The 15,387-nt window shown below is 39.0% G+C and overlaps 1 protein-coding gene across 1 annotated transcript in view; it reads left to right on the top strand.

Moving 5' to 3' along the window:
- Positions 1-15,387, top strand: part of SPAG17 (sperm associated antigen 17) — a 229,695-nt gene that overhangs the window by 22,221 nt on the left and 192,087 nt on the right. The window contains exons 2-3 of the mRNA XM_079944374.1: positions 4,453-4,593; positions 5,199-5,282. Of these exons, the coding sequence (XP_079800500.1) occupies positions 4,453-4,593; positions 5,199-5,282 (225 nt within the window). The remainder of the gene's footprint in view (positions 1-4,452; positions 4,594-5,198; positions 5,283-15,387) is intronic.

Genomic DNA, 15,387 nt, shown 5'->3' with positions numbered 1-15,387 from the left:
ATCTCACCTCTGATCATCCAGGGCAACAGACCCCCTGACACGTTAGCAAAGGCAGCAGAAGAGAGCAGACATACGTGTCTGCCCTTGTCTTCCCCTGTATCAGCTGATTATTTGTGCTAATAAAAGGAAGCAATCTCACTCTCATCATCCAAAAGCTGCTTTTCACTTGCTTTTTTGTCAATTTATTTTACTGAAGTATTTTTGAGTTACAATGTTGCGTTATTATAATTTCTGCTGTACAGCAAAGTGATTCAGTTATACATCTATATACATTCTTTTTCATATTCTTCTCCATTATGGTTTAATCACAGGATATTGAATAAAGTTCCCTGTGCAGTGTTTCACTTATTTTTGAGAGGGTTTTGGTAATTCTCTTAGAATATAGGAACCCTAAGTAAAATTTGGAGAATTTGCAGTATATGAAAGAAAAATAGTTCTGGATCTACCCTGTGTCTCTGGGACAGTGGGCTCGCGTGAGCCAGCCAGATTCTCTGCATTTACGAGAGTACTTTCTTGCCATAGAAGTCTAGGGTCTAAGTGTTTAGGTTAGGATGCCCTCCTGCCAGGCTTCAAATTAGGTGAGGCTGATAAAGTAAATAAAAGGTAATGGATTGTGTCCATACACGACTTCATTCCATCCTTTGAATGAGTTTATCAATAACTGCTAGAGGGCAAGACTCAGCAATAACCATGTACAGTTGATGTCTCCAGGCAATAGAAAGCTGATTTTATTTCCTAAGGTGTTTGAGGTGTGCCCGACTAAAACCCTCTTCCTTCACTGATACATCTAGTGTGTAGTTTTCCTGAAATGATTAATGTTTTCTTTCTCTAGGCTTATGCTACTAATTACACCCAAGCTTCTTGAACTGTCTTAAACAAATTCACACACAGGTAGGAGCCCTGCAGGGCTCGCGAGTGTGATGAATCAGGTTCTGTGCCATATGCTTTCATTTCTCCCCTCTGGTCAACATTTGTTTTCTCTGTACTTATTTCTCTTGCTGCCCTGTGAACTGAAATTTAAGGGCTGTGTTTAGCTGCATGTTGGGGTGGAATATGGGTGGAAGGGTGTATTTTAATAGTATTTTGCCAAATTTAAATTGGGTTGAATGTTTTCCAAAATAATTTCCTATTTCTAAAACTGCTGCCAGTTAGGAGAGACTTGGAATCTACCCTTATCCTGAAATACTAAGAAAAAGCTCAAAAGTTGTATTTGCAGAGTGTCATTTACTTAACGAGTCTCCCCAGTTAGACACAGAGAAGTGACTTTGCTCTCCATTATGAGAATATTGTGCATTTCCTGGCATCTCGCTGCCCCCTAGTGCAACATGCCAGTGAGTGCATCCTTCCCTGCAAGCAATCTTTGCTTTATTACTGTCTGATCAGTCCATTTCATGCTTCCCTGGGTTCTGGCAATGTGATTAAACACTAATCCATGGCTCCAACAGAGTCCTCCATGGGTCCTATTTTGCCAAATAGATCTAACTATTGGAGCAGGAGTTTGGTGGGCTAGAGAGTACAGATGGGAAAGTGGGCTGGACTCTTGAGACCCCTTCCAATGGGGAGACATGGCCCATCTCCCAATGGGCCTTGTAGAGAGCTCTGAACATGAACAAATCTGGACCTGCTCTAATGCAGGCCGACTGTCTCAAGGTGATCTCAGGGAGCCCATAAGTTTCAATACAGTGCCAAGAATCAGAGGAACTGATCTTATGTTAAGATACACTCCTAGAGTGCAAAGTAGCAAGAGCAACGGGCTTGAAGAGAGAGACCACCTTGGGAAATTCCCTCAAACTCTTTTAGCCTTTGTAAAACGACTATTGATAAAAAGTAATCTTAGGGGCTTCCCTGGTGGCGCAGTGGTTGAGAGTCCGCCTGCCGATGCAGGGGACACGGGTTCGTGCCCCAGTCCGGGAGGATCCCACATGCCGCGGAGCGGCTGGGCCCCTGAGCCATGGCCGCTGGGCCTGCGAGTCCGAAGCCTGTGCTCCGCAACGGGAGAGGCCGCAACAGTGAGAGACCTGCGTACCGCGCAAAAAAAAAAAAAAAAAAAAAAAGTAATCTTAGAGGTTGTAAGGTTTTAATACATTCATCTGTTTTTGAAGGTTCTGTACACTTTAACATGTGATCTAAATCTTCTTCTATTAGGTTTACTGTAGCCAAAGTAGCCATTAGGTGCAATTTAAGGATTATGGAAAGGCATTCTGACCCTAAAGGCTTGCTCTCAAAACTATTCTGAAATGATCACCAAATTGTGAGCCATGTATGTGGTCTCCATGAAGTTCTGCCAAAATGACCTTGAACAAGGTGTTTAACTTCATTGGGCCTCTGTTTTTCCATCTATAAAGTATTAGTGCCCCTATTTAAATGGATTACTTAGGGATTCAATGAGATAACATATGCCTGGCACATGGCAGATTTCAATAATTGTTAGTTCCTACCTCCTCCTCCCCCGACCCCTTTTTTCTGGACTGAAATAGTCAACACCCATCTTGGATACCAGATACTAATGGGTGGATGGTGGATTACGATGCCCTCTTTCTGAATTGTCCCCCAAAGAGCTGAGAGGCAGCCATTGCTTGTCACTATTAGTTTTGAATATTGGCAAGGAAATTTGCAAGAGGGAGTGGGATAAGGGGGTAGAGGTGGTCATTAAAATCTTCAGTGGTGAAAACTGTAACTGACAGGGACTTCAAGGTATTGCCTGTTCAGGAACCACGTCTGCTTTATTATGGAATGAAAGATTTCTGTTCTTTAATGATGATTGTAATTGCAGTTTTGACTGAGGGAGCAGACAAGAGAAAAGAAAGGCATCCAGTGTGGGGAAAGGTCATTTTGTGATCATGGAATTCTTTTTCAGAAGACTGTGTTACAAATATCATACTTGCTTTTCAGAATCAGGCTATTTGCAAAACAGATGCTCAATCTTCCTATGGTGAATTAGTAAACAAACAAAAAAAGATTTTAAACTCAGTATAACAGAGGGAAACACAGAGCCACACCTACATGCAGGCATGTACACGTGTACAAACGCAAATACGTACTTTGTAGATTAAATAGACATTTTTTATGCTTTTATGTGTGTTTTTTGTTTTGGTGATAGCATTGAAAATTGTGTGGGTTTTGTTACGTAGTTAGGGTTAGTGAGTTTCCATGGAGAGAAGTAAGAGAAGTTTAAGAACAAATTCTTAAGTTTAAGGACAAATTCCTCCTTACCTTTGATGGTAAGGAAGTATTTGTACTAAGGTCTTTCCTCCCATCTATACTCTAGTTCTGTCACTACCCTGACTATGAATTGGACAGAAACCAGAGAGAACCATGTAAAATTATGCATTTCATTAAATTTGTGTAAAGTCTTTCCAAATCTTCTTAGACATTGTTTTGGAATTGACCAAGGGGGAGTTTTACTGTATTTGTATCAGATCTCTGGAGTGGAACTAGAGGGAAGGTTACATATTGCCCTGTGCAACCCCTTTATTTTATAAATGGAGAAACTAAGGTCTAAAGAGGTCACAGGGCCAGAGTGCCCTCCCTTATTATTATCTCTCTTTCCTGTTGTCTGTATCATGTTTGCTTGGTCCATCTTCCCATAAGGTGGTGAGTGTTCAAAAGCATTAGACCTGATTTGCATGAGTTTGGCCTTCCTCAGCACCACACAATGAGAAAGTCGGTAAATTCCATTCTTAATCTCCTCCAGAGAATTGCCTCTTCCCAACAGAAATTATAATAGAGGGAAGGGGATTACTGAATAAGAATATTGTTTTTTAGTAACTTATTTCTTTACACTATTCGACAAAGAATTTCATGTCCAAGTTTAATATTGCAGTCTATTTCTTGACAGTGGAAAGAACCCATATGTGAATTAGCAATGAGAATTTTGTGTTACATTAGGAGGAAAAGATGTGTTCTAGTTCTGTCCTTTACAAAAACTCTGGGATTGAATTTTACCTCCTATAAAAAAGCCCATTTTGCAACTCGTTCAATATCACCCAACAATCAACAAATATTTATCAAGCCTCTACTATGCTCCTAGCAGTATTTAGAGTCTTAAGATGTATCAGGAAGCAAAACAAAGATTTCTGCCTTGGAGATTGTATCTTCATGTACATTTGTAACATATGAATGAACTATTACTTTCCAACACCAAATTATTCTTGCACAGCATTCTAATGAAAATGTGTCATTTTTATTTTTTTATTTTTTTAAATTGTCTTCCTTAAAATAAAAGGCCTTGTTTCTCAAGAAAAATGCTTTTTGGGCAAGTTGCATGAAATTTGTCACAATACTGCCGCCTTGCGGCTGCTTGAATCAGAAACCCACATACACTGTAAGGTCAACTCTGTCTTTAAAGGTAAGGTTTATAGGACAATTATCCTGCTCTTCAATGGAAGCCTTTGATACAAAATGACCTAGCCAGGAGTACTTAGAATCTAATTCCTTCTGATTTTGTCACAGAATGACTGGAAGAGCTCCATCGCTTTTGTCGTTGGAAACCGAGTTGAGGATGAGCTTCTCATTCAAGCCCTCACCCTCGCTGTCCAAGTTCCTCAGCGCAGACTCTTCAGTATGGTTTCCTGGCAAGACATTCTCCAGCAGGTACCTGTCTCTTCCCACCCCTAAGCCCCTTGGAGACTTTCTTCTTAAAATAATAGAATAAAATAATGAAATAAATAAAACTATCATATTCTTGGGCTGTTTGGCAAGTTTTGGTGCATTACTTTGCACAAACACTTAGCTGGAATAAATTTGAATCATCTAATCTGGAAGGATTATTTTTTTATCGGTGAATGTTGCCCTTTCCACATTCATTCATTCAACAAAAATGTCTGAGGTCATACTAGGCTCCATGCTAGGTTCTGTGAGGAATTATTTAATAAAAGACTCAATAACAATAAAAGAAAAAACTATTTAATATTCCAAGGAAGCCCATAACTAACTGGAAAAATGAAGCCTCCAGAGAATCCTAGCTGTCAGAGGTTAGAGGGGAATGATAACACAGAAAAGTTCTGTCAGATAGCACAGCCTCATATAATTACTAACAGCTTACCGAAGTGACTGTAAATATTTGAATTAATTGATGACTATCTCTTCCTTGCTAGGTTCCCCAACCCCTCAAGTCACCGAGGTATTTGAAAGTTACATATATTTAAGGATTCTTTAAGAAAGCCTTTCTTTTTCATTATAGATGAATTTTCTTACAGATCAATGGAACAAGTGCACTTTTTGGAAGTACATCTAAAAAGGCAAAGAAATCTCTAAGCGGTAGTGCTCCCTTATATTGTGAGGTAGGTGAACGTATTGATTGAAGAGATTTTTGTAACTTTTAGAAAACAAGAATTGAAGTAATAATTTTATAGTCACTTTTAAAAAAATTTAATTCATTCTTTGAAAGCAAATTCCCACTCATTGTTGGAGCTGTTTGTCCCTGATGGTGGGCGTGTAAAAAATCTGCTTCCCTTTTAACAAAATCCCCCTTTAGGACCAAAATTGTCCCAGATTGTCTACACTGTCACTGTATCCAATTGAAGAATATAAATCAGAAATGTGTGTATATGGAAGTGTTGGACCATACTTTTTCATGGTAATTACTGAGTATGTGATGGTATTAAAGGGGGTTGTGTTATCAGTGTATTACAAAGTGTTAGTTTTACCAAAGAAACAATGTAAAAATGCCCCAGAAGGTGCTTCCTGCACATGACAGAGAAACAACTGGAATAATTTTCCATCCATTTGTGAACTTTGTGTCCATTTTACATGCTACTTTAATCATTGTGAAAGTAAGGATAATCTTCAGATTAATGGTCCATTCCGTTTCTAGCAGATGCAAAAGTCTGGCCTGGCTGACCAGTGGGTTTGTGCAAAGGACTTAGAACACAGGCTCAGTAAAGGGGCTTTCCTCTTACCCTGTCTTGTTAATATCCAACTTACAGCTTACAAGGAACTATAAAAATCCAGTGATTAATTAGAATATCACTTAAAATTTGTCAGGTACTATTTTATGACTCTGCAGACCGAAAGCATAAAGATTTGGGGATCTTTCAAGACGAACTTGTTTGTACTTTATTTCAGTGGTAACTAATAAAGTTTTTATGTGTCTCGGTTCTTGGGTGATTTCATGATGGACTCTGTAGTGTTGCCTGAGTACTCTCTGAACAGGTTCCATTGGACTTATTTACAATTGCCAATACTGTGGATTTTTAGCATTAACTCTTGCTACACTACTCTCGCTATCATGGCAAAAAACTCATTCTGCGCTGATGAAGTCAAATAATGAGCCTTCTAGCTTTTGTTATGATGTCCTGCATGTGCATGCCCCAGTTGAAACATTATGTGGTACCTGGATTTAAAATATTGGAAGTTTTCTTCTGAAGTAGCCATAGAAATCCATGTCCAATTCTCAGGCCTGGGATCAATTAGCCCCCGCCTCCAAAGGACTCTTTCTTCTTCAAAGATGCTCAGTGAAAATCAGAGATGATAACGGGCCAGTTTTGACGTCTGATGTGGACAGGCATTTTGGCTTGGATGTGGGATAGCCCGATGTTACAAACCCAGAGTTCGGTTAGAAAGCCATTCCTCTCCAATGTGTGCTATGACTCCTCATAGCCTTCACTCAGGGGAGGTCCATTTCACATCTGGCTCCCCTGCATTCTTCCAGTGGAGCATTTGGGCAATAAGCCTCCCACACCCGCTCACATACCCTTTTCTGAATGGTTCCAGAAGAAAAGGGAAGGCAGCAGGAGCACCACAGAGATGGACCTGGGGTGCACCAGACGTGCATTAATGTCAATCACTGTAGCAAGAATGGATCAAAAACAGAAAACAAATTTGGGTTCCTGGGCGACATCAGCCATGGCCAGAATGCACATCTGGACAAGAAGGGCACATATCCAACCTCAGTCCCTCCACACTTAGGACCCGTTTTGGTCCCTCTTCCCAAGAGAAGTGAAAAGTTACAGGCAGTGCCTACTGAGAGCTCCAAGGCAGTTAGGAGTGTGGCCGTGAAAGAGACCCACAAGCCAAACTCTCTGGGGACCTCTGGACTTTCCAGGCATGCAGACAGCCGGCTCTTGACTCTATTTCTGCTTAAAATCTTGCACGGTCTGTGGCCACAGGTGAATTCCTCGGGAGCCTGTTTAGGAAGTCTTATGTTTTCCTTCTCAAAGGAAACTCTGCAACGGGGAAAGAAAAGAGAATCCAACAAAATTACTTACGTTACATGGGAAATTCATAGAGTTCTGTTTCCTTTTCGATCTCCATTTTGGAGGAAGGAGAACTCAAAATAGATGTTTTAAAGGCCACACACTTACATTGACTACTATTTGTAGGATACTCTCGTTGGCCTTAGATCAGAGCCTCGTCGTTCTTACTTTAAACAGAGTTCTAACCAATTTGACTTTCTGGTTTCCCAGCCTGCGGTCGATTAGGAGCAGAGAATTCGAGTGAAACTTCGTTCTAGCGCAGTTGATCCATGAGTAGTAAAAGAGTGTCAGAACCTCATTACATATTTCCAATAACGACTTGAAACGTCTGGGCTAGCAAAGACCACATTCCACAATGATTTGCTCAAGCTTTCATTTGGATGGCTTGGTCCTGTGTACACACAGCCTCGTTTTGAAATTGTGTAATTTCCCCTGAAACTTTAGAATTTCATCTAGCCATGATATTGTATATATGAGAGAATATTTATTTATAAACCACAGTTCTTTGAAAACCTGCTTAGATTTGTGCTAATGTGATTCCACAGAGACAAAACTACCCATGTGTTCCTTCACCTTCTCTTTTTGGAAACAAGTTTTGCTCTAGCAGGAACTACTCCAAGGACCTATGTGGGAATGGGAAGAGAAGTTTCCCCTTTGCCTATAGTCTGAGGGATGTTAGCTATCACTTTATTTTTCTTATAGTAGTAGTAGTAGTGTAGTATTAGGTATAGTAGTAGCATTTAATGAGGATGAATATGATTATGATCCCATATACTGGCATTACTTATAAGCATAATTTTCACCATGCAATCCTATTTGAACAAGTGTACGCACATGAGAATGGATATACAGATGTTGCCTGAATTATTAGTGACCAGTTTTACCAAATACCAAACAATTAACCAGTACATTCTTGTTCAAGCACTAGGTGTCAAACACTATCTAGACAATGGAGGGAGGGGAGTATGAATATTATAAAGACTTTAACCTCAAGAAGCTTAAGGACTAGTTAGGAAGAAAAAAAAAAAATATATATATATATATATATATGCCTGACACATAGTAGGTATTCAATAAATGTTTGTTAAATTGAGTAACACAAAGCAGAAAATAGTCAGGGAAGTCTATGAGGGACAGTTGGAGTGTTCTGGACATTTAAAGGAAGATGAGGTTACTGTTAGCCTGGGTGGATTGGGGAGGGGTGAGATCTAGAGGAGCTTTGTGGAGAAGGTGGCATTGGAAAGGAAGGGGAGCTGACAAGTCTGATCTTTTAAACATGTTATCCCGATTGACCCATATCACAGTTCTAAAAGGAAATGTATATATCCCCATCTTACATAGGGGAAGATGGAGGCATAGAGAAGGTAGGAAGCTTGCTAATTAGAAAACTGAAGAACTTGGATTTAACCATAGTTAAACACATAGCCTCAGATTTTTCCACTTTACCACAAACCCAGTACTCTTTCACTGGGCTCAAAGCTGTCCACCTTTTGGATGGATAGGTCTTGACTTTCAAATGTGGGAGAGGGCACATTCTCTGAGAAGGGAACAGCTCAAGTAAAGGCATAGGAGTGAGAGAGAAGACTGAAAGCATATGTACTAAATTTGTAGTTACTTGGTACAATACATATGAAATAGCAAAGATAAACCCTGTACATATCTTAATTACAACTTTAAGATCCTAAAGGTGGAAATCTATGAGAAAACATTTCAAACACTGGGAAAAAATCCATGCTTTAAGATTCATGGCTGCACTTAAATTAATTCACTAAATATGCACAAATATTTGTGTGTGTGCTTTATGGTCCACATAGAGAATCTGACCTGTTCGTTTGCAGGTATACTCAGTCCTGACCTAAACCACAAAGGAAAATATTAATGGTCATCCAGAGTCAACTGAACTGTTACCTATGAGAGGGGTCTAAGTATATCATACATGCAAAGATCATCCCTCTTATGGTTAAATCTGATACACGGTATGTGAGCACTATGAGAGATGTAAAATTTTCAGACTTTGACATTGTAGTTTTGATAAATTAGAAAGAAAAAACTACCAACTGGGCAAGGGGGTTGTTTATCCAACTTATCTGAAATTAGAGTCTACCATCTTAAAAGTTGTATATTCCACTGCGTAGTTCTCATTCCATAAGGGTGATCGTCATGCCTCCCTATCGGGAGATGGGCCTCTATCCACACATAGGCTGTGGTTTATGTGCCTGTCTGTGACTTATTCCGAAAAGAGAAATTGGGTCACTATACAAACAAAACCCAATAGTCTGCTGAAACAAAAATCATCTTTAAAGAATGAAGTTTTTTATGTCCTTGTTTATGTCTCACTTACTTCAAAGAATAGTCAATTCTATACAATAAAGAACTTGGACAATCCTAAAGATTATGTGATACGTTGCAATTTTACAAATACAAATAATTATTAATTTTCCTCTTTACTCCTCTCAGTAAAAACTAAAACTTTTAATTTAAATATTAAAATGGGCTTTTCCATTGGGAGATAATTCTGGGAGATTATTAAATGTGGAAAGACTTTTATGGTATTAAATATGAGAGTAATAAACCAAATGCAGTTAAAACAGATATAAGATGCAAATTTTATATCTTCTGATCAAATTAGTTTCACCACATTTTTAAAACGCTTTGCTAGTACTTTAGATTAGAATTCCCAGATATAATAGTTCCATTTTTGGTTCCCATTCCTGGGTGTGTAGACATATTTCTCAGCTCTTTCCCCAAAATGTGTTTATAATAACTCACAAGTAAGAACACAGACTTAATTATTATCTAGTTGCCTCCCTTTTCCAGATTCCTAATATGAAACATTTCTTAAACAGTGCCTCAAATTAATAATCTATTCAGTAGAATTGTAAACCCTTATTTTTGGGGGTGGCCCTTGTCAAAATGAAAAATGGAAAACTCATGCTTCAGAGATAGGAACAAATAATAAGTGAACACATTTAAGAGGTTTGAAGTTATTAAAATGGCAGATCTACTGGGAACAGAAAGAGCAGTATGTCATGGAAGGAACGAAGGGAAAGCGAGACAGGAAGCATTCTCTGGCCTTTTCAATCCTGCGTTTTAAAACAAAACAAAAAAAGTCAGGAAGAATTGGAAGGTAGCCAACCTAATGCCGTTATTTCATAGAGCTTAGGGACACACCAGGAAATTACAGACCAGTTAGTTTAACTTCACTTGTAGGGAAAGTATTAAAAACTGCTGCAGGAGATCAAGTAAAAGGATGCTTAGAAAAGCACAGCTTGATTAAGACAAGCCTGGCCAACGTGGTTTTCGGAAAGGGAAGGTCATGTCTTAGGAACTTGTTGAAATTCTTTGAAGCTATTATGGCCAGTACAGTCTTCAAAGAACACAGCGAGGCCCAGGGTCTGAGTATCTTTTCTGTTCCACATCAGTCCTTCAGGGATGCTTGCAGAACATGGCCCACATCAGGGCCTTGGCGCTCCAGGTTTAGAAACCACTGTCAAAATAGAAGAAAATAACCTCTGATGGAACATTTTTAAAGCTGGAACCAATTAATACAACCTGATATTTATAAATGTAAAATAATGACTTGGAACAAAATTTAGGAATATTGAGCTGTAACAAAGAAGTACTACGTTGGGACTATAAAAACAATCTGGGAGTTGTTGTGTCAAAAGCTGGGCTCTGGAGGCATTTCTCACCCAAAGAAGGGAAAACGAGGAGAAATCACAGTGCTAGAAATGTTTATAAAGGGTTATGAAGAGTTGCAAGCGAATGCATTTTGTCGAAATGGGAAAAAGAGCAGTCAGATGGGTTATCAACCCTGAGCCTCCTCTTTCTGGAGGAGGCCTGAGCAGCCCAGCAGAGAAAGTAAGGCCAAGCTAGTCACTGAGGAGCAGAAGGTCAGGGCTCCTGGGGTGCAGTATGTTTGCTTCTCATGTCAGAAACCTGGAGTTCTGTTTTCAGAGGAAAGCACAACTCAAGCAAAGGCACTCAGAGACATCCAAATGGTGCCCTCAGCTCTTTTCCACTCTGAGGCGCAGGCGGCTGGCCAAGCCCATGTGGCAAATAGTCAACAGTCCAGGGGGAGGCCAGTAGTCACTGGGGAAGAATGGCACCTGAAGCTGAGGACCCTGGGATTCATCAGCACGAAATGCACACCGTGCAAGGATTGGGGTGCTGGCTAGGACCTTTGACCAGTGGGAGAACTGCTGGGCAAGGCAGGAATCTAGTCAAGAATTCCAGGACACACAGATATCAGTGGAGGAGCAGCCACAAGAATAAAGCAAGGTTCAGCTAGTGAAGAGTGGCCACCACTGTCTTAACTGGGTGGGGTTTGGAGCCTCTCCAACATGTTACATTACACTTCCACCATGATTGGAAGGATACTGGAGACAGAATCACGAAGACGATCTCATCCTATTCCTGTATCTAAGACTGTGACTAACCCCCCTTTACATACGGTAATAATAGTTACCATTCGTTGAACACTTAGTTTATTCCAAGTTTTGTGTGCTGGGTGCCTCATATATATTAGCTAACCTAATCTTCTCAACAACGTGCCAGGAGATAATTAACAAATGATGAAAGTGAAGCTCAGGAAGTTTAAGTAACTGGTTGATTTGGAAGCCTTTGTTCCTTCTCCTTGTCTTTACACAAAAATTAAGAATAGTTTAGATTCTACAAGTGGTGGTTGTGGTTTCACATTTCTTGAATACAAGCTACTGTTAGTAATTAGAATTAAGCTTGAAATCTCTCCATAGTTCTGTGATATGGTTATTACTTTTCCTACTACTCAGGCGAAAACAGTGAAGGTATATCAGCAGATAATGAAGGTGTCAAACAATTTTAGTTATTTTTGAGCCATGTTCATGAGTGGCTTCTGCTCAAATGTTTGGGTCAACTGGAATTTTTAATTCTTAGAGTTAAGATTTGTATGGTTAAGGTGACTGAGTCTTTCAGAGTGCCTTCTGCTAGTTTGATGAGACCTAGACCCAGGAGTTAGATGCACTGATCCAAACCAGACTGCCTGGGCTATATGCTGATTCTACTACTTACTAGCTATGTAATCTTGGACAAGTTACATAACTCTGCTGTACTTCAGTTCTTTGTAAACTCAGCATTGATAATACTATCTACTTCATAAAGCTGTAATGATGATTAAATGAAACAGTAAATATAAAATACTTAGCATAATTCTTGACCTAGAGTAAGTGTCCAATAAGATTTAGCTATTATAATTAATGTTATTTTTAAAATTTCTATTCTCAGTGATTGTTACAGTTTTGTATTTTAAGAAGCAAGAAAGAAAAGAAACATCTATGAGCAGGGTTTTTTATTTTTAATTTTTTATTGTGGTTAAAAAAGTACATAAAATTCACAGTCTTGACTATTTCTAAGTGTACAGTTCCATAGTGTTAAATATATTCACATTGTTGTGCAGCAAACCTTCCCAACTTTTTTTATCTTACAAAACTAAAACTCTGTATTCAGTAAACAACTCCTCATTTCCTGCCCCAGCCCTGACAGTCATTCTACCTTCTGTTTCTAACAACTAAACAACTCTAGGTACCTCATATAGGTGGAATCGTACAGTATTTGTCCTCTAGTGACTAGCTTATTTCACTAAGCATAATGTCTTCGAGTTTTATCCACATTGTAGCATATGTCAGAATTTCCTTCTTTTTCAAGGCTGAGTAATATTCCATTGTATGTATCTATGACATTTTGTTTAGCTATTCAGTCATCGATGCACAGATACACGGCTTTGGCTAAATGATCAAGTGACAATAACTAAGGTTTAAGAAATGCTTCACTTTCATGCATTGCACAAATATTTGAATGTCTATCATGTGCCAAATCTATGGTTGAGTTTATCTTAGTGTATAAAACAGATACAATTTCCTGCCCTCACAGAGCTTATATTTGAATGGGGAAGGCAGACAGACATTAAGCAAAAAAATATATACACAGTTAAAATTGTGATAATTGCTTTAAATCAGAAGGAATTACATGGAAAATACTTTAAACTGAGTGTTTGGAGATAAACTGAAAGATGAAAAAAAGGCCAAGTGAGAAGAGTGGGGAAAATATTCAGGCAGGGGGAACAGCACGTGCAAAGAGTCTAAGGCAGGAGTGAAAGATGTCACCCTCTCAGAGGAATGAAAAAGGCCAGTGTGCCTAGAATTTAATTAGAGAGAGAGTGTGAGACAGAGGTGGACAGAGGCCAGATCTGCAGGGACTAGTATGTCCTTGATAAGCAAGAGTTTGCATTTTTACTTGCTAGGAAATAGGAAGCCATCAAGCCTTTTAAAGGGGAAAGTGACACAATCTGAGTTCTTTTTCAGAATATTTTCCTACTTCAGAGTGAAATATAAATTGGGATGGGGTCATGAGATAAACATGGAAGTGAGGAGACCAGTTAGGAGGTCATTGGGATACCCAGGTGGAGATGGAGAGAGCAGGCAGATTCAGAGTATATTAAGGAGGAAGAATCAGCATAATGATGCCACTGTGAGATGTGAGGGGTGAGGGAGAAGCAGTGAGTTTCAGGAGTGATTCCAAAGTTCTGACTTGAGAAACTCAGTCAAAATATCTTCCAATAGAAAAAACTGAAGAAGATTAAATTCGGGGGAAATGTGGAAGTACAGTTTGGCCTGGGTTAAATTTGATATGTCTGACAGATATTCTAAGAGGAGAGATGTCAAAAAGGAAGTCAGATTTTTTAGTCTTTTTCCTTTTTTGTATCTTTACGTGCCTGGTGTGGTGCTGGTACATAATAAGTATTTGAAGAGGTGTTTGCTGTCTGAAAAAACTAATTTATTAATGAAGGACTAGTGAGAGTTACTGGTAAAGACCACAAGCAGGACACATTGGACCATTTCAACAATGGTAGTTCAGTAATATTTCCTGGGTACTAGCAGTTTTGGTCCCTTCTTTTTTCTCTTCTTTGGTTCCATATCCCATATGGTGGTTTTCTAATTATGGGTTACAACCCAGTGGTTTACACAGATATTTAGTTGGTGGCAACTGTGTGTGTATGTGTGTGGTTTGTGATGTAAACAGTTTTTGCTGTAAATATAGGTCCGAAAAAGTTTGAAAAACCAATACCTTAGAGTCCTCTAAACCTATTTTGTGTTATCTTCCTTCTGCATCTCCCTGGAGTAAAGAGTATTGTAGACACTCATCCTTGTTCAGCCCTCACTCAGCAGACGTTTACAGAGTTTCTATTACAGGCTGGAGAGCGGGCACAAGATTCAGTTAGACCTGGTCTCTGCCCTCAAGAGCTGGTAGTCCATCATGTTGTAAATACTATGTTTGTTTCCTGCTACTTCATGACGTTTTAATACTTTGTAGCAAGTCTGATGTAAAAGTTATAGATTTAAGCCTTGGTTATAATTGAGTCTGTCCTTCATTGAGCCCTGTGGCTGACCTCACTTATTGTTCACAACTTTCAGCCAGAAGGGTAATGGTCCCCAGACAGGGCATGTTGGAAAGAGGAGAGAGGGAGGGGCAGAGCCGTCACCAAAACAGTCAGAGATGCAACAAAGATATAGATGGCCTTGCTTCCTGAGAGGGAGAGAATGTGTAGCTGGAATTGAAGTATGGTAACAATTTTCATGCTTCTACGTATTTTTAGTGTGACCTCTATTTCTGAAATTCTAACTCATTCCTCCATCTTTGGTAGCAAGGAAAGGAAGAAGAAATACCAAACCAAAGGTGAGAGAATTGACTATTAGATAGAAATTCATTTATATTTACTGAAAAGCTACTGTGCATACTAATTCACAGAATATTAATTTGAATAAGTGAATTTCAGATAGATATTGTGTTTTGAAGTCCATCCATTCTTCTATTTCACACACTTGACTGGCCGAAAAACCCCTCAAACCCAATTAAGTAGCCTGATAATGTAAGTTAACTAAAATATGATCTCTATATTGCTTCCAAAATATATTAAAATATATCATTATGAGTTTAGAGGTTTGAAAAATAGAAAACCAGTCCTACAAAAATTCTTACCCAGAAAAAGTGCAATTGTTCAATAAACCCCTTTCCTTTAAAATTGCATCTTTTGGCTTCATACTTATTTGGATTACAGTACTCAGACTCACCCGGGCTCACTCACTCATTGGGAAATATTTAATTAGATTATCCTCTTTATCGGAAGGAACATGTGATTAGTTCAGTTATTCTCAAG

Source organism: Stenella coeruleoalba, assembly GCF_951394435.1.
Source record: "Stenella coeruleoalba genome assembly, chromosome: 1".
NCBI classification, from domain to species: Eukaryota; Metazoa; Chordata; class Mammalia; order Artiodactyla; family Delphinidae; genus Stenella; species Stenella coeruleoalba.
Note: the sequence above shows the minus strand (reverse complement) of the source record. Positions and strands in the feature narration are given on the sequence as shown.